The sequence below is a fragment of the Solanum lycopersicum genome, chromosome 8 (genome assembly GCF_036512215.1).
Source record: "Solanum lycopersicum chromosome 8, SLM_r2.1".
In the NCBI taxonomy this organism is placed as follows: domain Eukaryota; kingdom Viridiplantae; phylum Streptophyta; class Magnoliopsida; order Solanales; family Solanaceae; genus Solanum; species Solanum lycopersicum.
This window is the reverse complement of record NC_090807.1, coordinates 19,511,483-19,536,403: the sequence shown is the minus strand read 5'-3', so window position 1 is coordinate 19,536,403 and position 24,921 is coordinate 19,511,483. Positions and strand designations below refer to the sequence as shown.

At 36.0% G+C, this 24,921-nt stretch overlaps 1 protein-coding gene and 1 pseudogene across 4 annotated transcripts; both read left to right on the top strand.

Annotated features, from left to right (window-relative positions):
* Positions 1 to 18,521: 18,521 nt before the first annotated feature.
* Positions 18,522 to 19,388, top strand: LOC101267546 (uncharacterized; annotated as a pseudogene).
* A 471-nt stretch (positions 19,389 to 19,859) lies between these two features.
* On the top strand, positions 19,860 to 23,948 carry LOC101244690 (pentatricopeptide repeat-containing protein). Of its 4 annotated transcripts, none has more exons than XM_026032500.2 (5): positions 19,860 to 20,256; positions 21,325 to 22,411; positions 22,666 to 22,790; positions 23,127 to 23,182; positions 23,384 to 23,948. In XM_026032500.2, exons 1-3 carry the CDS (start codon positions 19,987 to 19,989, stop codon positions 22,689 to 22,691), a joined length of 1,383 nt encoding a protein of 460 aa, XP_025888285.1. In that variant the 5' UTR covers positions 19,860 to 19,986; the 3' UTR covers positions 22,692 to 22,790; positions 23,127 to 23,182; positions 23,384 to 23,948. The 4 variants fall into 4 exon arrangements, with proteins under 4 accessions (XP_025888285.1, XP_010324894.1, XP_004244962.2 ...); XM_010326592.4 differs by having other exon boundaries at positions 21,325 to 22,438; XM_004244914.5 differs by having other exon boundaries at positions 23,127 to 23,948.
* The last annotated feature ends 973 nt before the right edge of the window (positions 23,949 to 24,921 follow it).

Sequence of the window (24,921 nt, the reverse complement as noted above, 5' to 3'; positions counted from 1 at the left end):
CACAACTAAGCATGGTATGGTTCAGTATGACCTTCATGGAACTAGGTCTAATTCAATAAAGATCCTTGTTGATTCAATTAACTCAAGTCCATGTTCATTGAAGTATGAGTGCCTATTTGCTTTTGAGTATTGTTAAATCTTCCTTGATGTGGTCATGTGTCACGACCCGAATGCAACCCCTAGAATAAGGGAGCACCCATGGTTCGGAACAATTGCGTACTTGACCTTTCGGAGGTCTTGTACAATTCCTTAGCTATCATTCATTAGATAAGACATGAAAAGTAGTGCGAAATTTAAAACTTTTCACGAATAAAATAATCAAAGGAACATATTTCATATATGCTAAGGAATGATCTCGTCTTCACATGCCAACTTAAAGACATGACATAAATAATCTTAGGGACGCGTCCCTTTACATGTAAAATAAATACACATTAAGTCTTAAAGATAGAAACTAAGAAAATAGGAATATGCCCTCGGATATATGAGGATATACTTTGTCTAGAGAAAGTAGATTCCCAAGCTTCGCCTTCTAGTCGTCAAACTCCAACCTATACTTATTAAGTATAGAACTACATGGGGTTAGTAGAAAACAATGTACTAAGTATGGTATATGTGAAAACATGTAGAAAGGGACAATTTAGTAAAATAAGCTTTCATGCCAAAACGATAAAACCTTTATGATTTAAGAGTTGAAATAGTATAAGAATCATCATTCAACACATAAAGTAGAATTCTCATAATTTTAGAAGCAAAACACACTTTACAGTAACATTAAGAAACCTTACAATTAACACAATGAAACATTAAACTGAATTCATTTTAGCCTTTACAGTGAACCATCTAATCCCAAAACAATGAACTCCGAAAGTCAAGCCAAGAGGACGAAAACTCATATCCGTAAGAGTTTCCGTAGCTAGGTTATCCTAAGAATCACCAGGGTAAAACATGAAGGAAACGCCCATATACTTCCTTCAATACACCTAGGTGATCCCTAAGACTACCTCCGTTCTAGGCTTACTCACCTCGGGAGAACAAATCCCCACTCAATGACAGAACATTACAAGAACAAAAAAAACACACCAAGACTTCCCTTTCGGAATGCCTACTTAGGTGCAATGAGTAGATGGTGTCCCAGCACCCACCCTAACTAGTACACTTTTTTAGAAGACTTTGATCATTAAATTCATATAAGACCCACCAAGACATCCCTTTCTGAATGCCTACTTAGTGCATTGGATAGTTAGCGTCCAATTCCACTACCTACCCTAAGTAGTACACTCTTTTAGAAGACTTAGTACTTTCATTGCTTTCATGGGGGTAAACTTAACCGACATTGACCATGAGAGCTAGAAATGAATCCCGATATTAAACCCTATAGCATGAGGGATCCTCACTTGCCTAGAGTAAGGTCATTCTCTTAGCTTTTACATGGCTTTCCCAATAGCTACACCTATGCGGGCGCATAGTTAAGGGATAAGGAGATTGCTACTAAGTAACTCATTTTCTACTAACTAAGAGTACTCATCTCAATAGGTACATTCGAATACAACATCTCAACTCACAAAGAGTAACCACCCCTTCTTCATATCCTCTCGGTGCAAAGCATAATTCCCCACGGAGTCTCAAAGTTATATACTATAGGTTAAGGATAACTAGTGTACACCACATATCAACTCAAGAAATATATTCATCCTCCGACCTATCTTAAAAAGCTCTTAGGATGTGGTGAGGTGGCTCTTCATCTCAGCTCATGAAGTGTGTTCACCCCAAAACTCCTTTTTTTACTTTACTTAGATTCATTTATTCATTCATTTAAGTGTGAGTGTGAGTACATGTGAACACATCTTGCACATAATCATCATTTTATTTACATTAACTTCTATACATTCTTATACCTTCATTCGTCACACTTCACACTTTATTATGCTCAACATATACATGTACTTCATTTAGGCATAATTTCAGCAAAACATGCAATTGAAGCTTCATAATATACATTAAAAACCATATTATTTATCACTTAATTTCACCCATTAGGCATTCAAATACATACTCAAAATACATGCCAAACATATCCAAATACATCAAGTAAACACCGCCACCAAGAAGGTAGACCATACCACTCAAGAGCATTTCAGAATAAGAATTATACAATAAAACCAACTCACCATTTATCCAAGCTTTCACAACCTATAATAAATTCTTCAATATTTCATCATAATGTGTCCCTTAGGTCACTAGATAAACCATAATAACAAAATAAGGAAACCAATACTCAAACACTACACAATAATGTTCATTTAACCCATTTCTTAAGCTAAAAGTTGGAAATATGCATAAACATGAGTTCATTAGAATTTTGACATTAAAATAATCAATTGATACTAGAACAAAAATATTTGAAGAATTAAAACACTCATACATGAAGACCCATGCTTAAAATCAAAGCTAGAAGAAGGTAGAGTTTGAAAACCATTTTTGAAATCTTTTAGAAATGACTCATTAAATGGATGTGTAAAATCCCAAAAATAACTTAAGTTAAATAGAGCCTAAAATGGTTTTCATGATGTTATAAGGTCCTAAAATGGTCTATAATGTGTTATTGAGGCAGTGTCTAAGAGTTTAGTGCATTGAAAGTCAAACATCAAGCGACGACTAAGACGTTCAAAGACTAAGTCACCTATGTGCCCTATATGTGTTTATACGTGTTTATGTGTGATTAATGAGGTTATAAGGTCCTTAAATGAGTTATTATGGTGTTTATAGGCATTCTGTCAAGTTTCGTGAAGTATGGAGGTCAAACGTCCAAAAACGTGCATGACGTTTGAAAGGTTTGCCTTGACATGACATTGGGGTGTCTTGGTATATTTCATCAAGTTTTACATGTTCATTTTGGATGAAATTCATGTAGTACATCCTAATCTCGTATAAAAACCTATTCAGGTTGGAAACTTCTGGGAAAAAGTCCCAAGGACCACCAAGGGTCTTTGAGGAAGGACCCTTGCCTAGAGCCAAGGCTGTCTTAGACCAACCCAATCGACTAAGGCAATCGACGACCAGTAGGCTAGTCGAATCCCTTTCAGGCGTGGGTAAAGACTTAGTCGTGGAATATAGAAATTCCAAGGACCAGCCTTAGTACCAAATTACAGACCAACAGAACGGTCGGTTGGTTGGGAGACGGTCCGTAGGTGACCATCCGTCTGCGAAGTTGTCTCTTGCGCACAGTTCACTGTAATGTACTTCCAAATAAGACACTGTGCGGTTCCTAAAGGGTATTATTTGTATTTTAAACATGTTAATAAGCATTTAACACTTAGAAGAATTCATTCTTCAAAATCAAAACTCAATATATCTTAGAAATTCTCTAGAACTCCATTGGAGCCAAAACTCAACGAAGAGCTTAGATTGGATATTTGAGTGATGATTATTCAAAAAAAATGGAGTATTAGTATCATTGAGTTATTGTTTTTGATCCTTTAAACTCTATTCATCAAGGAGCTCAAAATTCAAAGAGTCTTTTATGTTTTAAAAGATGAACTTGTCCAATTTTATGATCTATCCATGGGTTCTTACATTAAAGATTTTTAATCATTGTATATTGATTGAATTGTTGTTAACTAGATGATTTTAACTCAATTAACCTATTAAACCATGTAATTGATGAACCCTAATTTTTGACTACTTTATGAGTTTCTTGATATTGTCTTAATGCTTATGAATTTTAGTGTAGTTTTCTACGGGCTATTGAATGATGTAATAATTATATTCAATTGATGTCTAATTGGTCTTATACTAATAAATATATATTTAATTGACTTATATTAATTGAGTATTATAGTTTTTGTATTAAATTGATATTCATGGCTATGGGTAAGGGTCTTATGGTATTAAATTGGATGATTTAGCTGAGGATTGAAGTGGAGAGGATGGATTGGTGGTAACATTAACTAATTATATTTATTTTAAATATTATATATATTGAATTATGTTGTGATTTGTATGACCTACTTATGGTGACGGTGTTATGTGAATAATGTGGCCCTGTAGGCATTACTTTATGTATTATGATGATCGTGGCCTTGTCGGCCCTATTTGAGGTATTATGATGATTTGCTTAGTTGATTATGTGAAGTACGATCATATCTAACTACATGTTAAGTAATGTCAAGGCATGTGTTCTTCTATTGATATGACTATGTTCTTGTACATTTAGTCTTAGAGTTGATGCATGATTCTTCCTAATTGGTTATTGAGTCTTATGATGTCTATATTTATGATGTTAAAGTAGTGTATAGGGTGACATAAAGTTGATTAAGGTTGAGCCTATGTGCTTCTTGAATATGATATGCAATATGCGATAAAGTGAAGTCTTAGTTTGTCTTGTCTGGTAGACTTGTGTCACTTATTTGATGCATGTATGAATGTTAATATGAGATGGATTGACTTAGAATGATAAATCCTATTAGTCTTGTATGTATGAATGACATGAGACCTTCAATGATGTTAACAGAGTGCTTTATGTGACACCTTGAACCTAGTGGTAAGGTTATGAACCTTGAAGTCAAAAATTGTAATGGTATCCTTCTTGTAATGAATGATGGAATTAAGGTTGGTTGGATGGAACCGCATCATATCAATCCTTAGGAAAGTCATTATGAGCTTCTTGTCTCCATTTTAAGGCATCCCCAGGGGACCTCTTTGGTAGGGTAAATGTGATTGGGTTATGAACTAGATATGGAACCTCTTCATGTATCCTTTAATGTCAATTAATCCTTGAGAAAAAAGACTAGCATCGAGTGAGTATGGTAAGGTAAGTATCTCCATTAAAAGGATGAGTCTAGAGTGCAAAGTAAGCCCTTCATTTCCCTGAACCATGTCCCTACATATGATTTGTCCAAAATCTACCATTGTCAAGTAGAATACCCTCCCTCGGAGTAGGTTACAACTCTGGAATCCATGTTTTTCTACCATGGTCTATATCGATTATTGCCTATTCTCATCATATGAGATACCTACTAGTATTTGAGAAGTCTATGAAGTTTAGGTGGTGGTATGGGATGCTACCTAGACATTGCACCTTTAGGCTTTAAAGATGTTAGTGAGAGTCCCTAGGTGTTCTCCAAGAGCATGACGTGAATGTTCTCTATGTGATGAATGACTCTTAATGAACTAATTAAATAATGGCTTATGATATAAAGCATGTAAATGAATGAGTACCTAATCTAGATGACTTACGGATTCCTTAGTTAAAGTGTGAAGGGGGCCATAAGGGATAATATCTTCATGTCTTATCTAGGGAAGTCTTGAGAATGACTCTAGTTAGGGAAGTTGGTTGATACTTTGTGAATGATCTAAACTTAGGAAGTCTTAAAGATTATTTAGGTAACCTTGAAGAGAGTGTATGGTTGTTATGTTCTAGGAGTACTTAAGTAAGTCTTTTGAGAGCCTTGGTTAGGAGAATGTCATATTATAAGTGTTATGTGTTTTGGTGTCTTGTAAGTGTGTATATCTCATTATAAGTAGTCTTGAGGATCATTTAGGTATGCTTAGAGAGGGTTTATGGTTGGTATATTATTGTATTTCTTAAGTGAGTCTTAGGTTAACTTTTAGTGAGAAGATTACATGCTAGGAAGTGTCCTATATGAATTAGAATCACTTCACTTTAACAATGAAGGAGTTCACTATACAGTGAATTAAGGTTACTGTAATGTTGCTTTTAAAAATGTGATTAATTGATTCAGTGATTTCTTATGTTCTTCTACGGTGTCAAATGTTGTTCTTATGATTATATTATGATATTTAAATCAAAAGTTGCATATTTCCAATAAATGTCTGTTTGATGTGAAATCTAAGCAACATCTTCCTCTATTGATGGAGTAAAAGGAATCGGTACTTGGTAACCTCAATGAGTCATTCTCCCGGGGGCACGAGGGATAGTGTTCTTTAGGTACCAAGGAGATTATGGGTACATGATGGTGAGGATTTGAGAAATCGAATTCTAGAAGAAGCCTATGGTTCCCGTTATTCTATACATCCGGCTGCCATCAAAATGTATCATGACCTTGGGAAAGTCTATCGGTGGGATGGTTTAAAAAGGGACATAGCGAAGTTTGTTGCTGAATGTCCAAATTTCCAGCAAGTCAAAGATGAGCATCTAAACACTGGTGGTTTAACCCAAATCATGGACGTTCCTACTTTGAAATAGGAAGCCATCAATATGGACTTTACTAAGGATCGTTTCCTTCAACTCCATCAATAGAGGATCAAGGTGTTTCTTGGATTTCACCCAAACCACTAAAGATGACTCTGAGTTGTGGCGAACCACGAAACCACCCTTTAGAGAGTCTTTAACTCGGACACCCGAACGAGCAAACTATGAACTTCTTTTACTAACTCGTTCTTATCATCAACCACATGAGTCACACTACCCATGGACACTCTACTAAAGGAATCTGTTACCACATTTTCTTTTCCAGGATGGTAAAGGACACTCATGTCATAGTCCTTTAAAAGTTCCAACCATCTTCTTTGATGTAGGTTCAAATATTTTTTGATAAATACGTATTGTAGACTCTTGTGATCGGTGAATAAATCAACATGTATCCTATAAAGATAATGTCTCCAAATTTTAAATGCAAATACCACAGACGCAAGCTCAAGGTCATAAGTTGGGCAATTTTTCTCATGTGGCTTGAGTTGCCTAGAGGCATACACTATGACTTTCCCATGTTGCATGAGCACACATCCTAGACACACTCGGGAGGCATTACAATAAACCACAAACCCTTCGGTAACCTCCACTAATGCCAATGCCGGAGTGGAGGTAAGTCTGTTTTCAATAATTTGAAATTCTTTTCACATGATTCTGACCATTTGAATTTGGACTTCTTTTGGGTTAAGGACATTAATGGAGATGCGATAGATGAAAATCTCTGAAGAAACCTCCAATAGTAACCAGCCAAACCAAGAAAACATCGGATGTTAGTAGTACTCAAAGATCTCGTCCAACTTTTGACTACTTTTATGTTTCTTGGATCAACCTCTACCCTTCACTAAAGACAATGTGACCTAGTAAGGAAACCGATCTCAACCAAACCTCACACTTCATAAACTTAGTAAAAAGTTAGTTATCCTTGAGAACTTGCAAATCTATCCTCAAGTGTCTCATATGATCATTCTCACTCCTAGACTATATAAAAATTTCATTAATGAAGACAATCATAAAAAAATCAAGATACTTTCGAAAAACTCGATTCATAAGGTCCATGAATGCCGGCGGGGCATTTGTTAGACCAAATGACATCACTAGGAATTCAAAGTGACCATATATTGTTTTTAATGCAATTTTTGAAATATCAACCTCCCTTAATTTAAGTTGATAATAACCCGACCTCAATTCAATCTTTGAAAAGTAACTCTGTCCTTGGAGTTAATCAAACAAGTCATCAATCCTAGGAAGCGGGTACTTATTCTTTATAGTGACTTTGTTCAATTGACTATAGTTGATACACATTCTCAAAGACCCATAATTCTTCTTCACAAATAATATCAGGGCACCCTAAGGAGATATGCTTGGTTTAATGAAACCCTAATCTAGGAAATCCTTTAGTTGAGACTTTAGTTCTTTCAGCTCGGCCGATGCCATCTGAAAAAGAAGGATTGAAATAGGTTGTGTATCCGGTAATAAATCTATGCCGATGTCAATCTCCCGTTCAGCAAGAATTATGGGAAGTTCATCGGGAAAGACCTCAGAAAATTCCCTCACTACGGGTACTGACTCTATGGGAGGGACCTCGAATTCAAGGTCCTAAATCTTACTATGTGGTAGAGACAACCCTTTGCAATCAATTTGAAAGCTTTTGGAAATGAAGTGATCTTACCCCTAGGATTTTGAGTTTCCTCCCTTCCACTCAAAAATGGGTACCTTTGGAAATTCAAATTTGACTGCCCTTGTCCTACAATCAATATCATATCCCACAAGTACACCCTAGAAGTTAGATTATCCTTGCGATGTCACACGGCTAATGAGACATCAAGAAGTCTCATTTAAACCTCTCGTATCATTCGTTTCATAATAACATAACTAAAATTAGTAAAAATTTAAAACCATCTTCACACACAAAGAACTCTTTCATAAACAATATGGAAGCGGAAGACTTTCGTTTAAAACATTAGAACTGTACAACATATCATTGAACCATCTTGATTTTTGAATTTACAACACCTGGGACTAATCCCATAGAAGACATAAAATGAAGACTTAAGGCAAAAAGGAACATGTGGATATTGTCCTCGAATCGATGATGACTCACCTATACTTCGTCTTCAACCCTTAGAAACCTATCAATCTTTCCTGGCACATCAAGATTCCATTTCCCTACACTTTAGTCAAAAATTAAAAGAAGGAGTTAGAACATTAGATGTACTAAGTATGGAAGCCATGCAAAAACCATGAAAAAGGGGCATTTAGTAATAAGCATGCTTTTCATGAATTTCGATTAAAACATCATACTATAATTATAAGAACAACATTTAACAACTTAGAAACACATAAGAAATCATTTAGGCAAAAAGTCACATTTTTTAGCAAACATTATAGTGAAGTCATTTCACTGTAGAGTGAGCTTAATTCACTGTTACAGTGAAGTTCCTTAACTTCAATTTAAACCCCCCTTAGCATGTAATATTCTCACTCAAAGCTATCCTAAGATTCACCTAAGTCACAAAAAGAGAGACCGCCCATACACCCTCTCTAGATGTGCCTAAACTCTCCTCAAGATTACTTATAATGAGTCACATACACACTTAAGAGACACTAACATAAGAACATGAGATTCTCCAATCAAGGTGACTCTAAGGTTCACTTGAGTGAGTTGTGAAGCGACCACTCATACAATACCTTACACACACACTTAAGAGATCCTATAGACTCCCTAAGATAGAGTCATTCTCATTTAACACATTAGCATATAGGGGATATGACATTCTCCTTCCAAAGGCTATCAAAAGACATACTTAAGTAAATCAACAAGATAACGTCCACAGTCACCTCTTCAAGATTACATAAATAATCCATAAGATTTTCTAAGGCTTAGATCATGTCCGCATAATCAACCAACTTCCCTAACTAAATTCATTCTTAAGACTTATCTAGGTAAGATAAGAAATGAGCATTCTCATGCCCCCTTCACACCTTAACTAGAAAACTCTTAATTACTCTAGATAAGTACTACTTCATTTTAAAATACTTTCTTAACTTAAGTCATTACATTCATTAGTTCATTAAGAGGCATTCAACACATCAAGGACATTCAAGTAATTGTATAAGACAAGACCTAGGGACTCTAACTAACACCTTCAAAGCCTATTGTGCAATCTCTAGATAACGTCTCATACCACTACCTAAACTTCATAGGAAGAGCTTTCGTTGATCATGCATAGTCTTTACGTGTATATGTGCATACACCCATACTTAGTACGAGTGTGTACTAACCCTACACTATTACTATTTTATAGGCGCAGGTCAGAGAGCAGATTGAAGACTCATTGAAGCGGTTTGGATTAGCGATCTTTAGACTTTGGTACAAAGTGAATTTCCCATTCGGGAGGAATACCGGGAAGGTCATTAGGGAAGACCTCCGGAAATTTACTCACTACGGGTACCGACTCGATGGGAGGAATTTTGGAGTCTAGGTCTTGGATTCTTACTAAATAACATAGACAATGTTTTGTGATCATTTTGCATGCTTTTAGCCAACAATAATACGACCTCTAGGAACAGATTTCCCCCCTTTCCACTCAACAACGGGTCCATTTGGGAACTGAAACCTCACCACTCTTTTCCTACAATCAATTGATGCAAAACATGCATGCAACCAATCTATAACCAAAATAATATCAAAATCAAGCATATCGAGTTCTACTAGGTCAACATAAAAAACTCAATTGGGAAACCTTGTAGGATAATTTATATACACCCTTTTGGCAACAACCGACTCACCCACCAAAATAGACACTTTAAAAGGTTCATGCAAAATATCGGGTAAAATTTCAAACCTTTTAGCTAATAGAGGTGTAACAGATGATAAAGTAGCACCGGGATCAAGTAAGCCATATACATCAAGAGAGAAAACTTTCAACATACCGGTCACCACATCGGAAGAGGTCTCTTGCTCACCCTAGAGAGGAGAGCATAGAAGCGCTTCTTGGGATCATCAGTAGAACCACTTGGTTGAGCTTGACAACTACCCTTGTCTTGACTCTTTAAGTTTGGGCAATCTCTCATCTTGTGACTACTCTTTCCATAACTAAAGCAATTATCCGTCTCCTTAAGATAATCACCATAGTGCTTTTTACCATACTTTCCACAAGTTGGCTTCTCAATTGGTGAATTAGTACCTTTTTCTTTCTTGAATTTAGGGTTAGACACCATATCACCACTAGCTCTTAGGAATTTGGAAGGGACTTGATTAGAAATATGCTTCTTAAATCTAGGCTTGTCTTGTATCTCAAGCCTATTCTTTGAAGAACTTCCATCAAGTGACATTGCTCTCTTAGCATCTCTACTTTTTCGCTTAGCCCTTGCCTCTTCAACTCTTCTTGCATACACCATAAGATGGGAAATGTTCATGTTGTCATGTATTATGGCCGATTGGCACTCCTCTTGTAATTCCTCCAACACTCCCATAACAAAACTACTCATTTGGTCTCTTGGATCAGAGACCAAAGAATGAGCATATTTGGACAGCTTAATGAATTCCAAAGATTACTCATGGCCACTCTTTCCTCCTTGGCGAAGAATGATGAAATCCATAACTTTCTCCTCCCTCACCACCCTAGGAAAGAACCGATCTATAAAATCCGCCTTAAATATCTCCCAAGTAATCGGACCACCCCTCAACGACCTATTATCCCATTGCACATACCAAGTTTGATCCACATCCTTGAGTTAGTATGTGGCCAACTCGGCCTTCTCCCTTGAAGACACCCCCATAGCATATAGTATCTTGCAGACCTCATCAATGAATTATTTAGGGTCTTCATCAACCTTACACCCATAGAAAGTAGGAGGGTTTATTCGAGAGAAGTCCCTTAGACGGGAAACCATAGTAGTAACTTATTTATGAGGATGTGGAGCAATATCCCGATTGTTTGGGTCGTCATATCTTGGGCTTGAAATGTGGAGGCTTGTGCTTGAGTAGTCATAGCTTGGGCCATTTGAGCAAGAACATCCCTCATCTCAGCCTCCGTCATAGTAAGAGGGTTAGCCGGGGCTTGCTCCACATTAATATTTTCCTCAAGTGGAGGAACTTGGTCATCATGGGGAGGAGCTCCCGCATTAGCAACTTTATTCTCAAGTCTTCAAGCAACATTCCTTAGAGTGTTCACCTCTCTATAAGCACAACAATAGGATTAGATGCAAAAGCTAACCATAAGTATACTCTATTGGCACGATATAATATTTCTAAGAAAGAGAGTGATTTCTAAGCATCATATAGGTTCCTATTCATAAGTGTGGAGAGCTTCACAATTATAAATATAAACCTACATAAACGTGGTAGAGAGAGAGACATAACTCAATGATATTCAACCTCCTGCTCTGATTCCAAGTTTGTCACATCCGGGTTTACCCCCTAGACATAACTGGCGTCGTCGTTCTTTTCAAAGACTATGACTAGCCTCTAAGTCTCATGTCATTACATTCATAGGTTGAAAAATGCGGAAAAATTTAAAACTTTCATTATCACCACTTGGAGGTTTACATAAACCTTTACATACACATAATATATACTCATTTCGAGTATACATCGACCCTTCGTATAAGAAGGTTACATAGACTTCTACTTTTATTGAATTCTACTTTTATTTCACATACATATATATATATAATATAGAAATAGTCTCAACGATTGTCTCATCTCATACTATCTAAAAGAATATCACAATATGGGCATAACCCTTATATCAATTCAACAAGACCATGTATAGGTTACACGAAAGTACAATATTCAATTAAAAGAAAAGGAATGATAGAGTCAATAATCTCATAACAAAATTCATAAGCTAGAGTATGGCATTGCCCTCGAAAGCTGAGGACCTACCCTACATAGATGAAAGCAAGAATCCAAGCCTTCAACAATGTCTCCTTCCAAACTCTTCAACGACCGAACCCTAAAATTCTTAGGAAAAGGGAAGAAAATGGGGTTTGTACTCCACATGTAATAAGTATGGGATCTTATGCACATACACAAGCAAGACATGCTTAAAAGGACTTTTTATCAAAACATGACAAATTTACCCCTTTTTGGGACTTAATCAAAAGTCAAGTAAGTCATATCAACCAACCAAACATTCTTACTATCTCACAAGTAATACTTATCCCAACATACTTGAATTCATGATTTACTACAACCCTAACATCAAGGAATGATATTAGAAGAATGAATAAGAGTCAAACGTATCATAATAAGCAAGACAACTACTCACAAGTCCTTATCAAGTCAACAAGTGCAATGACCAAGCAAAGCCCAATAACCTTACTCAATCAAGTATCCTCAACAAGAAAAAATGACCAATTTCCAACCTAATATCACGACATTTAGGTTTACATTTCATCATATATTAACATTACAACCCAAGGCATATTCATAAATGAACTAATCAACATATAGTATCAACAATGTGCCTGGTCATCATATATACATCATATATTATCATAACATAAACATATATAAGAACCTCCTCCTAAGACTCCCCTCAAGGCTAGCTAGTGCAATGTTTAGGTAGAGTCCCATACCCCGTCCTAAACTAAGCTATACCCCTTAGGTTATCCAAGTTAGAGTTCAAGTCCTTTAATTCGTTTTACCTTTTGGGAACATCTTGAACTAATTGACATAGACTATATGAGATAGTGTGGAATCCGGTGTCATAAAACCCTACACCGAAAGAAGTCAGACTACTTGCCAAGGTAGTACCAAAATATGAAACATAGCAACTAAGTGAATCCACTAGCTAGTATTCCTATGGGGCAACATAGTTTAAGAACTAGGAGATATAGTTGGAACCCTCTTTATGCGTCATGAATTATAGTCTCCAATCTCAAGAGTAATGTAGTGTTCCTACCTTCCCTATATGGGAAGGGACACTCCTCTATGTAGTTCACTCAGCGCTAAGCTAGAGTCCCTTTTTGAAATGTCTTTAAGCCTTTAATTATCAATCATAGCTTAATTTAGGCCATAGGGTCTACCCCTTGTATACTCATCATTATCAATAGCTCAACAAGAATTGTATGATTATAAGTTCTTTTATCACAATTCATATAAGTGAGGTTAACACATTAGCATATTAAGGCACAATGATAGTTTTCACCATCCTTATATCACATACACCTTAATCAACCTCACAACATAATCAAGACATTTGAATTCAACATCATACCACCCTATAATCCTACTATAAGGAATACTCCAATGTAATATCATGACTTAACAACAATTAATCACAATTGGAAATAAAGATAGAGATTCTAAGACTTACCAAGTCTTCCTCATAGTCTATCATCAAGGTCTTACCATCAACCTATAACTCAACCCAATTTGGGGAGTAACATCGTCACACAATGATAAATAATAAGATAACAAGGCCAATTACATCTCTATAACACAATTCAACTTTAGATCACAACTTGAGGCAAGATACATAGTCTAATTTCACCTTTACAATTCATAATATAAATCAAATCTCAAGAACTAGCATGATAGTCCTATAATTCATCTTAATATAATCATAATAACACCAAAGGATAGTAATTTAATCAACAACCAACTAAACTGAATGATCACAATACAATATAGGTCAAGATCACTACCTTGGTTAGGATGAAGGATCATATTCTTCAATTTAGACCAAACCATCAACAATTACCATAAACAAGTTCAATTAAATGTTAATATACTCAATATACCCTAGATAAATCATCAACTCCTCAATTCACAACTTCACTTTCATAATTGAATGAAACCCATTAGAAAACTCAACTTTTTGAAATCTATTTTGGAGGGACCCTTTGAGGAAAGAGTCCCAAAGGTGAATAGAACCCATACCTTAATGTTTTGTCAAAAATTTGATGGTTAATTCGTCCCTTCCCATCCCCCAAACCCTAGTCCTTGCTAGTCTTCAACGGTGAGTTCATGTAGAGAGAGAAATAAGAGAGAAGGAAGAGAGTTTATTTGAGAGTTGTGTTTAGATTAATGAGGGTTGAGAGTATTTATATTGGGACTTAATAAACTTAATTAGTCTTCATTTATTCCCTAACTAACCCTTAAACCATTTAATTAAATAAATAAGACCAACTTTAATCAGGCAGAAAACTCGAACCTCACATACGAAACCCCGTTCGATGGACTGTCTGTGAGTACACGAACAGCCCCCCTCTCCTCCATCTTGCACTCCATCGTCTTGGTCAGTGACTTTGCAGGTGAGGGATTCCTCTAAATTTTCTAAGTGTGGGACGATGGTGGCATCGATGCCCCGTCGATCTACACACGGACTGTAGCACGCATCTCTACACTTCGTCGATAAGTTCAGAGGCTGTGCGGGTGAAGGGGCCTTCTCCACCATCCTAAGTATGGTACTACGGTGGCATCGACGCCCCGTCAGTTCACACACGGGTTGTCTTATGTCCCGTCGATGCACACTGCCAGGCAGTATTGCTTCAAACTACAAGAGTCCTCCTCAAGGGCCCTTGGTTGGTCCTTGGAGAGTCGTACCAGGACGTTTCAACAATGAAACAACTCAAACACCTATTAGCTACCTTTCCACCAATTTTTGTACATTTTCGGCTCCTAAAAATTAGTCAAATAGGTTAATGCACACTAACATTCTTGTGACCAACTTTCTAGACGTCATGGACGTTCTTGAATAACTTGGTTCTTAAACACCTTGAATGACCTAAATTCATTTAAATTGAGTTAGAAACAGTGCTTAGACCTTGTTACACAAATGTTAAGCTTCATAACACGTCTAGAGTTTTCGAAGTGTTATAACAAGAGGTAGGTTGAAAACAACCTAGAATCTAAATATGTACTTATGATTTTATATGTATGTGTATATATATATATATATAAAGTGAGGTTTCTATCATATGATGTGCTATGAAAGTTTAAATTTTCCGTTAAATTTACTATGACAATGCGATGAACGATAACTGTGGGCTTGTATAAGACCTCTGAGAGGTAAAGTATGTCATGTTACTTCTAGGGTGTGCTCCCCGGACGTGACAATATGTTGACATAAATCAATGGGTACATGCTTTCGATAGGAAAATTTGAAAGATAAAGATGACTAGGCTTAGCTTTAGGTGAAAGTAAATTCCTTCTCTGGCAACTTACCCCATATCAAATGGGTTCCTCTCGGACACTTACTCGTCTAATGAAAACCAGTCTATGTCTTACCCACACCCTTTATTTTGATGAAGAGTGATAGGATATGGGGCTATGGCTCACCCTCTCGGGCTGAGCCTTATATTGCCCCACTCCTTAGGTCATCAGTCTGGCGGTTTTGGTTTCGCGACCTCTACTCGAGCAAGCCAAAATCACATGGATGGTTTTGTTTTTTAACTACAAACTCATTAAATTAATCCACAATCACTAGGTGAAATCACCATAAATGCATCTAATCCTATCAACAAAAAATACCCAATAATAAGATCAACACATATTCGCTAAATCACACCCCAAGAATGAGGGGTTTTAGCCAAAAATCAACCAATAATCAAATACACTTAAAATATTAAACCTTAATATGAGCAAAGGAAGAACAACAAAGAAGACCATTTCCAATTTGAGGAAGAATAGCTAAATTCTTCAAGTCTTCCACAAAACCCTCTCCAAACATGAGAGAAAATACAAAAACTAAATTTCTAAAAGTGAAAATTGATAATAGTGTTCAGACGGTTTAAAAATAACAATTAAGTCTAGTATTTATAGCTTTCAAATTAAGTGTTGGCGAATTCATTCAGCGAGGTTAGTTGTGAATTGCCGAGTGGTTCGGCGATTCACCCTTCTTCTTGTTCATCATCGTTTATGTTTTGCCTTCATCGTCTATGCATATTGTAACATTGAGCGGAATAACTTTTCTTATGGAATTATTCAGCGAAGCACCGACTGCTCCTTTTCATCGCCTTCTGAATCCACTTCCTTCAAGGCTTCGCTTGCTGGAAAAAGGGTCAAATGCATCCCATCGGCAGATCGTCAAGTGTGTTTTAGGATGCTTAGGCTTCAACTTCAGCTCTTTTCATCCTTTTCATTCCCGTTTTGCGACTAAGTCTCCATCTTACACCAAAACTTCAAATACCTAAAATTTAAGAGTTTTCATTAAATGTTGAGATAGAATGAGAATTTGAGGACACTATTTATATTAAAATAAGGTCCTAAATGAGTTCAATTTGTTGACTCATCACTAAACATGAGAAAAATCATGAAATTACTGTCATGGAAGAATTTCGCAACACGGAGATGCTTTTAAAATATTTCTCCAAAATTTAATTTTGAGACAATGAAGTTCGCGTCCTAACCGTGACGCGGAGCTAATTTTTGTTCACTGAGGGAACTATGCAGTCCGGGTACCTGTTTCTTGTCCGACTTTTTCCTCTTCATTTTCCAACCCCAATTCGCCTAAACTCGACTATTGTTCTCATTCTGATTACCAACATATGTACTCAAGAAACTAATTCAAAACAACTCTAAAACTCAACTTAAAGATCTCAGAAACACCACAATTCAGCCCAATTCAAAAACTGACATTCAAATTCAAGAATGCATGTTAAGAACAACAACATTCAATCTCTTTTAGGACAAATTTTACTGAACTAAACATGTTTGGCGCGTGGGGGAATGAACCCAACGCTATGAAAGACTCACATACTTTGTAAGATAAATTCCTCGGAGAAATCCACCAAAAAATCGCACGATCTTAGGAAATCTTGAGTTTTTCCTCTCCTTTCTCCTCTTTTCTCTTTTCTCCAATCTCTAGCGTCAATTTTCAATTGACTAAATTGATCTTATTCTGATTTGACTCTTAATTAATTCACTAAAATGAATTAAATTTATTGTTTAAGGAAAATACTACTTGACCCTTCAAAAATTTGGATTAACTTTCCTTAATCGCACAACCTAACTTTCAATGGGTATAACTCACTCATACAAATTCAAAATTGCGTAAATTCGACGGTGTTGAAAGATTATTCCAAGAGTTTTCTAACCATATCTGAAAGTATACCCAACATGTTCAGATATGGAAGTTATAACCGTTTGAAGTTGACCAAAAACTTCACTTTTTCTAACATTAACAAATTTTAATATTATGTTATTTTCAAAATGACTATTTCTCATTCTAAGCTTCTTTCTAATTATTTAAATTTGCGAGATGTTACAATTATACTTTTTCACAAGGCATTTCACATAGATAAAATATTTCACCGTTGACAAAAATTAAATAACAAACTATTATAAATTAAAAATTAAAGTATTATTATCCCAAAAAATTATTAAATTATTTTTCTTACAATCCACATGCCTCCCCCCTCCCCAACCCCACCACCACAATCTTCTCTTCCATCCTTTTATTTTTTTTAAAATTTCATTTATAAAATATTCCTAAAAATATCATACTTCACTCTCTACCCCTCCCTTCCCCCAAACCACCCACTCATTCCCTCCCCCCCCCCCCCCTCCCAAAAAAATTGATATTATTTTATTTTAAAATAAAAAATCTTCTACCCCCATACTATTCATCCATCTACTTCTATTTTTATTTTTTTACTTTTTTTTTTGTATTGGATATGCGCAAACATTTTTTTCAACTTGTGCATTGAATATAACACAAATAATTTTTTTAAAAAAAAAATCTCGCTGTGACAAGTAAAACTTACTTCCCTAAAAAGACATGTATATATAACGAAAAATCAGAAAAATAAATGAAAGTTGAAGATTAGGTGGCTTGGGATAGAACTATTTTATTTTTAAAAAAAAGTAATTATATCTAAATTATCATTTGGAAGGGGGGGGGGGGATGAAGTAAAACATTGTAAAATACTGAAATGTAAGCAAAATAAAGGTAAAAAATGTGGAGGGGTGGGGGTGGGATGGGGATTACGGTGAGAGAAAGTGATGGAGTGAGGTACATTTTATTTGATATATAAAAAAATATTTTTATAGTACAATAATTCTTTAATCTTTAATTTAATAATTTATTTAATTTTCGTTGTATAATATGTTGTGATATTTTTTTTTTAATAAAAGTGAGAGGGTAAGTATACACAACATGAAGAAAGTGTAATAAAAGAAAGATGTGAGTTTCTTAAACTAATAAATGATAGTTTAAATATGACATTTAGTACTTTAATAGTTTAAGTATAAAACTGGAAAAAAAAATATGTGTTTTGACATTTTATGTCATAATTTTATATCAAGGCCAAATACATACGCAGGTCCCTAAAGTTGTTCGCGTTTTTCCCCAGGTACCTCAACTAACCAAGATTCCTATTAAATCCTTTAACCCCCTATAATTTGATCCTTTTAAATATTCTTGGCTGATGTGGAGCCAAATTTTAATAAATTATTTTTGATAATTAGGCGCGTGAGATGAACCTTCCCCACGTGGAAATTTTGACCAATACACTCCAACCCAATTACACGTCAGTGCCACATATTAAGTCATCAATATGTGGCACACGACGGCGACGGCGACGGAGAAGAGAGAGGAAGATGGGGAAGTGACATAGAGGTCACCGATTAGAGTACATAGGAAGAGGCAAAACACTGGAGATCTCAATGGAGTTAGAGAGAGAAGTTTTCGGTCTCAGACGGGAAGATCGGCGCCGTCTCCGGAGAAAAGAAGGTCGCCGGCTTCGTCAAGGGGAGTACATGGGAGGGGAATGCCGCAACAAAGGCGTAATGTGGGACCCCCAAATGGACCCCGATGCGGTCCCAGCGAAAATGGGGTTCGACGGTCAAATTCTCCGGCGAAACGTGGACCGGTGGATGCACGTCGGAATGTGAGAAACAGAAGTCCGGCGGCGCGTGAAACAGAAAAACCTGGTAATCAATCGCCGGCGAGAAACGCCGAGAATGAGGGAAGTAGTAGTAAAACTGAAAAACCCAAAGAAGAAGTTTCGCTGGTAACTGGCGAATCACTTGAAAATCCTCTGGTTTTAATGGAATGCTTCATTTTTAGGTTTGATGACAAAAACATATTAAGTCATCAAACCTAAAAATCAATTTCCCCCCAAATCACTTCTAACCCGTTTTTAAACGAGAAAACCCTAAGAATCTCTTCCTTTCAATGACTTTTACAGTTGAAATTCTTAGATTTTAAAGTGATTTCGAGTGGATTAAAGTGAAATTCTTAGATTTTAAAGTGATTAAAGTGATGAAATTCTTAAATTTTAAAGTGATAAAAGTGAAATTCTTACATTGGAACTTGATGATTAAGAAGAAATCAATGAAAAAAAGATATAATATAATAAGCTAAATAGGAGAAATAATGATGAAGAGAAACAAAAGAGGAGAAAAAATGGAAGAATGGAGAAATTAGGGTTAAAAGGGGGAAGAAGTTAGTTGGTGGGTGGTTCAAGATCCACATCAGCGCTTTAAAGAGTCTGCACGCGCTTAAAGGACGTGAGATCACGTTTGGCTCCACATCAGCCAAGAATATTTAAAAGGATCAAATTATAGGGGGTTAAAGGATTTAATAGGAATCTTGGTTAGTTGACGTACCTGGGAAAAGCGTGAACAATTTTAGGCACCTACGTATGTATTTGGCCTTATATCAAACTGTTAACAAAGATATTTTTATTCAATTTAATCACATTTTAATTTTTCTGGAAGAGAGGGGACTAAAATGTAGTAATTGGAGATATGTAATTGTATATAATAGTGTTTTGCGGCCCTTATCGTCTTGTTTGTGGAGTGAGAGTGAGTGGGTATGGAGCTTCATTTTGCAGGCGCATCGTATTTGATGAAAGAAGGTATAAAACGGCGAGGTTTGATTATCAAATCATCAAGCAGTAGTACTTCACAAGGGCTGCAGAAATGTTCAAAGAAAAACCTTTCTCGTATACTTAGAACAGAAGCCGCCATTAGAGGTATCCACAGGAAAGCCAACTCAGAAAAATACACTAATCTTTGGCCCAAGGCCGTTCTGAAGGCTCTCGATGATGCTATTAGGGACAATCGCTGGGACTCTGCTCTTAAGGTTCCATTCCGAATGAATTAACTGTTTTTTTCATTCTTGTGAATTTCTAGGACTACCGCACTATTATAGAGCTTAAACACTCAATTCATTTCTCATGATTTAACCTTCCTCGTGTCTCCAGTATTTTAGATTCTGATTCATGTCAGAAAATTTCAAGCAGTGCTCTTCTTACCTATTGCTCTTTTAGCAACAGGAATGCTCAATGTGACTGGGTAATTGTCTGATGAACCATTCTACTGTTTCAACAACGTGAACATACAGAAATTAATAATATAGCAAATATTATAACATGCAGATAAAGATGCAATGCAATTTATTCTTTCTCAATTCCTAGTAATACATAACTAATCTTACCTCTGTATCCCTAATTTTCATTCAGCTCCGATGATTTAGATTGTCCATAAATATCCTTCTCTGTTGCTTCCTTGTATCAACTCGTAATTGTCCGTCATAATTCTTGTTCTTATATCTGGACATCCCCTCAATCTTCATGGCAGTCACAATGCCTTCGTATCACTGTTGTTAATTAATCTATACCTGTGCAGCAAGGGCTATGGCCTAAAATATTATTGTCAGATACTGTCTTCTTTGTCACAAAATCAGCTAAGTTTCACTTTCAAATAGTACAATTTGTCATCTTTCTTCATGCCTTTTAGTGAATTGATGCCTTCTAATTAATTGGTACAAATTTCTAAAAGACAGTCTTCAAACCCCTTCATTGCAAGACTTTCATTATTCTTCTGCTTATACACTTGACCACATGCTCGACTAGAATGTAGTGGAGGCTAGAAAAATGGGTGAACTATTGTGTTTTTAAGGTTCAATATTTTAATTCTAAACATGAAGTCGTAATTATGTTTCTTTCCTTTTGGGTTGCATTGTTTTCATTTATGAATCTTCCATTGCATACACGTGTCAAAGTCTATGTCCCAATAGTTTGGACCAAGGCTTAGTTGATTTGACTCACCCAGAAGCCTACATAGTTGTTACTGTGTTCCAAATAAAACTGTTGAACTCGTATTTGTTGCTTTAACAATTTTTCTGACAGCAATATGTTCTTCCTCCTAGATTTTCGACCTTCTTCGCAAGCAACATTGGTATGAGCCAAGATGCCATACATATGCTAAGCTTTTGGTAATGCTCGGCAAGTGCAAGCAGCCAAGTCAAGCTAACTTGCTTTTTGAGATTATGCTAGCGGATGGGCTTCAACCAACAGTAGATGTTTATACTGCACTTGTAAATGCATATGGTCTTAGTGGCCTCCTTGATGAGGCTCTGCGAACTATTGATGATATGAAATCAGTTAGTAATTGCAAGCCTGATGTGTATACTTACTCGATCCTAATTAAATGCTGCACTAAAGTTCGTCGTTTTGATATGATTGAATACATTTTGGCTGAGATGGTGTATTTGGGAATTGAATGTAGTTCTGTGACATACAATACCATAATTGATGGCTATGGTAAAGCTAAGCTATTTGAGCAGATGGAATGCTCCTTGACCGATATGATAGAAAATGAGACTGCCTTTCCAGATGTTTTCACCTTGAATTCAGTAATTGGGTCCTATGGCAGCTGTGGGAAGCTTGAGGAAATGGAGAAGTGGTTTGAAGAATTTCAGGTAATGGGAATAAAGCCAGATGTTATGACATTTAACATTTTAATCAAGTCATATGGAAGAGCTGGCATGTACCAGAAAATGGAGTGTGTACTTGATTTCATGAGGAATTGGTTCTATTCTCCAACAGTTGTGACTTACAATATCATCATTGAGACATTGGGGAAAGCTTGCCTCATTAAGAACATGGAACAGTTTTTCCTACAGATGAAGCATGAAGGGGTGAAGCCAAGTTCATTCACTTATTGCTCTCTTGTCAGTGCGTATAGTAGAGCTGCACTTATGGAAAATGTTGATTCAATCATGAGGCAAGTTGAGAATTCAGATGTAGTTCTAGATACTCCTTTTTTCAATTGCATCATCAGTGCTTACGGTCAAGTTGGTGATATAGAGAGGATGGTGGCATTGTTCTTGGAAATGAAGGTCAGAAAATGTAAACCAGACTACATCACATTTTCTACCATGATTCAGGCGTACAATTCACAAGGAATGACTGAAGCTGCAATGGACTTGAAGACAGAAATGATTACTTCTTGTGGTACTTGTACTATGATTACTTCTTGTGGTACTTGTACTATTTAGCCTCTGTTTCTCCTGTCCATATCATTTTGCTTCATAAAGTATGAATCCTTTCAGACTCAAAGTTTGTATCATAAATTCAGCTATTTAGGTTAGCTCTATGATATTTCTAGCTAAGTGCAGATGATAATAAAAGGAAGTAGTATTTGCTAAACCAAGTTATCATTTAATGAACTGCTTGATATCTGACACTTTGTTGTTACATTTTATTAGAATCAAATGAATTGATCAGCAGCTAGTACAATCTATCTGCTACCGAAGGGAACCGTTCACTTGGAATTCTGTTCATCAATCTCAATGTTGTGAAAGTGGGCAGAGTGTTATCTGCATGTGAGCTTGTAAGTCTATTTTCTCTTTCACTGCCTTTGAGAATCCATCTTCACTCATTAATTGGCCTAAAACTAAAAGGCTTTCAAGCAATCAAAGTGATGAGCCAAAGTTGAAGGGCTTTTATGAACTCAAACATCTTGCTTTTGGTTTGTAAGACTGAAGAGTTAAACTTATTTTAAGATCTAAATTAAGTTCCTCTCTTTTTGTTTTTTGGATGTGAAATATTGTTGCTCTTGCTAATTCTCTCTTTATATATACACATATCGATTTAGTTACTTAATGATAAATGTCATATATATTTGAGTTTGGGTACTTCATTGTAACAATGATATCTGTTTGTGTAGAAGGATGATATAGAAATCCGTTAATCAGATGGCATGGATCCAAGGAAAAGAACATTGTGAGTCTACTTGCAGCAATGTGATTTCTCTTACATATTTCTGTGAACTTTCGACGGCCTTAACCCACAACTAGAGAGATTTGCAGTTTCCAAAAGCTCTTGTTAGTTGTTAGGGAATAGTGTGGTTTAACTTCTCTGAGTAGCTTTCCAGTTTGTTTGCCTATGTATGTTATTTCTTGATTTCTTTTTTTCTTGTATTAGCATATGTATCTACAGGTAAGAGAGGGAGGGAGCAGTTAAAGTTCTTCTGCTTACTATGTTCACGGAACAGCCAAACGTGCTGTGATGTCTGTAGTTACAACCTGTGGGTTCATATTCAGTTGAAAACCTCAGTTATGCTTGGGTGAATGAAGATTTTATCAGTAGTGGGTGATTACGATGGATAATTAACTCCTCGGTTACATTGAGGGTCTACACTATTTCAGCTGCCACTGTGGGGTTGTCTACTGCAGTACTAATAGTCATGCAGCAAGGCCTTTTTTTTTACTAACCAGAGCTGACTCAACCATACATATGGGTTTTGAACAGGTCAGTGATTTAACAGGACTGACTTCTTTCGAAAGAGCAAAGCCATGGGAAAGATAGAGCATTATTAGGACACTTGCTGATTCTTCCTTCTAGTCGGTTTGTTTTACCTCTTACTGGTTGCAAGTCTTGCGCAACAGATATATAGAGCAATATAGTGTAAGATAGTTTTACCATTTTTCAGACCCTCGCCATTTCACTTGTTACTGTGGAAATGAATTACAGCATTATGTTTGATATACTACTTGAGCAGCGGGTGAACATCACTTATTTTACTTTGCTTTCTTAGAAGTGGATTAAAATGTCCAGACACCGTTTGACTTTCTGTAGAGCTGCAATCGCCAAACGACCTGTGGATGGATGGACCTTATTACAACACGTATGTACAACCACTCCAATTTTTATATTGTAATTGGAGAAGTTCTTCTACTTCAAGCTTTTAACAGTGTCCTTCAAACTGACCTCTAGAAGAGTGAAATTGATGCCTAAGCTGTTTCCCCATTCTAAGACCGGAAAGGTGGCACCATAGGCAGCAGCTCCTCTTTATACCTAAATGCCACATTCAAGAATTTGAGATACCAAAATTCTCAAGATAGTTGATAACTTATACAAGTTAAATTAAGCTATAATGAATGAAAATGCAGTGTCAGTTTCTTATATAATTTGAAGACTTCAATTTCTAGGTTATCAATATCTTTCAGGTTTATTTACTTTAGATTCACCAAATTACACATTGTTACTTGTGAGCGTATTTCTGAATTCTATGTAGAGTTAGTGAGTTATAAGAAAAAAAATTGTTTTATGCTCACCAAGATAAAAAATGTTATCTAGATATTACATGTTAAATAACTCAAAAATATCAACGACTTACTTTCCAGGGATGCTGAGTTTGTTTTTCTTTCACAAATTGGGTCTTGTGCTTTTTCTATAGGACTTTTTCACATATGGCTAAGAGAAAAAACATAATTGGCCTATATAGCTACAGTTTTCCTAATTACGCTCCATAACTATTGTTTTATTCGTTATGGTGACTAACATTTGTATATCTTGAATTTTTTATTAAAAATTATACAAATTCCTTTATAAAAAAGCAGTAGATTGGGTTTAAAAAATGGAAAATAATCCCATAAAGTAAGATGATTCATAATTGTATTTAATTATAATTTATTGTCTAAAATGACTTCTTCGACACGAAGAACACCATAATAATATAT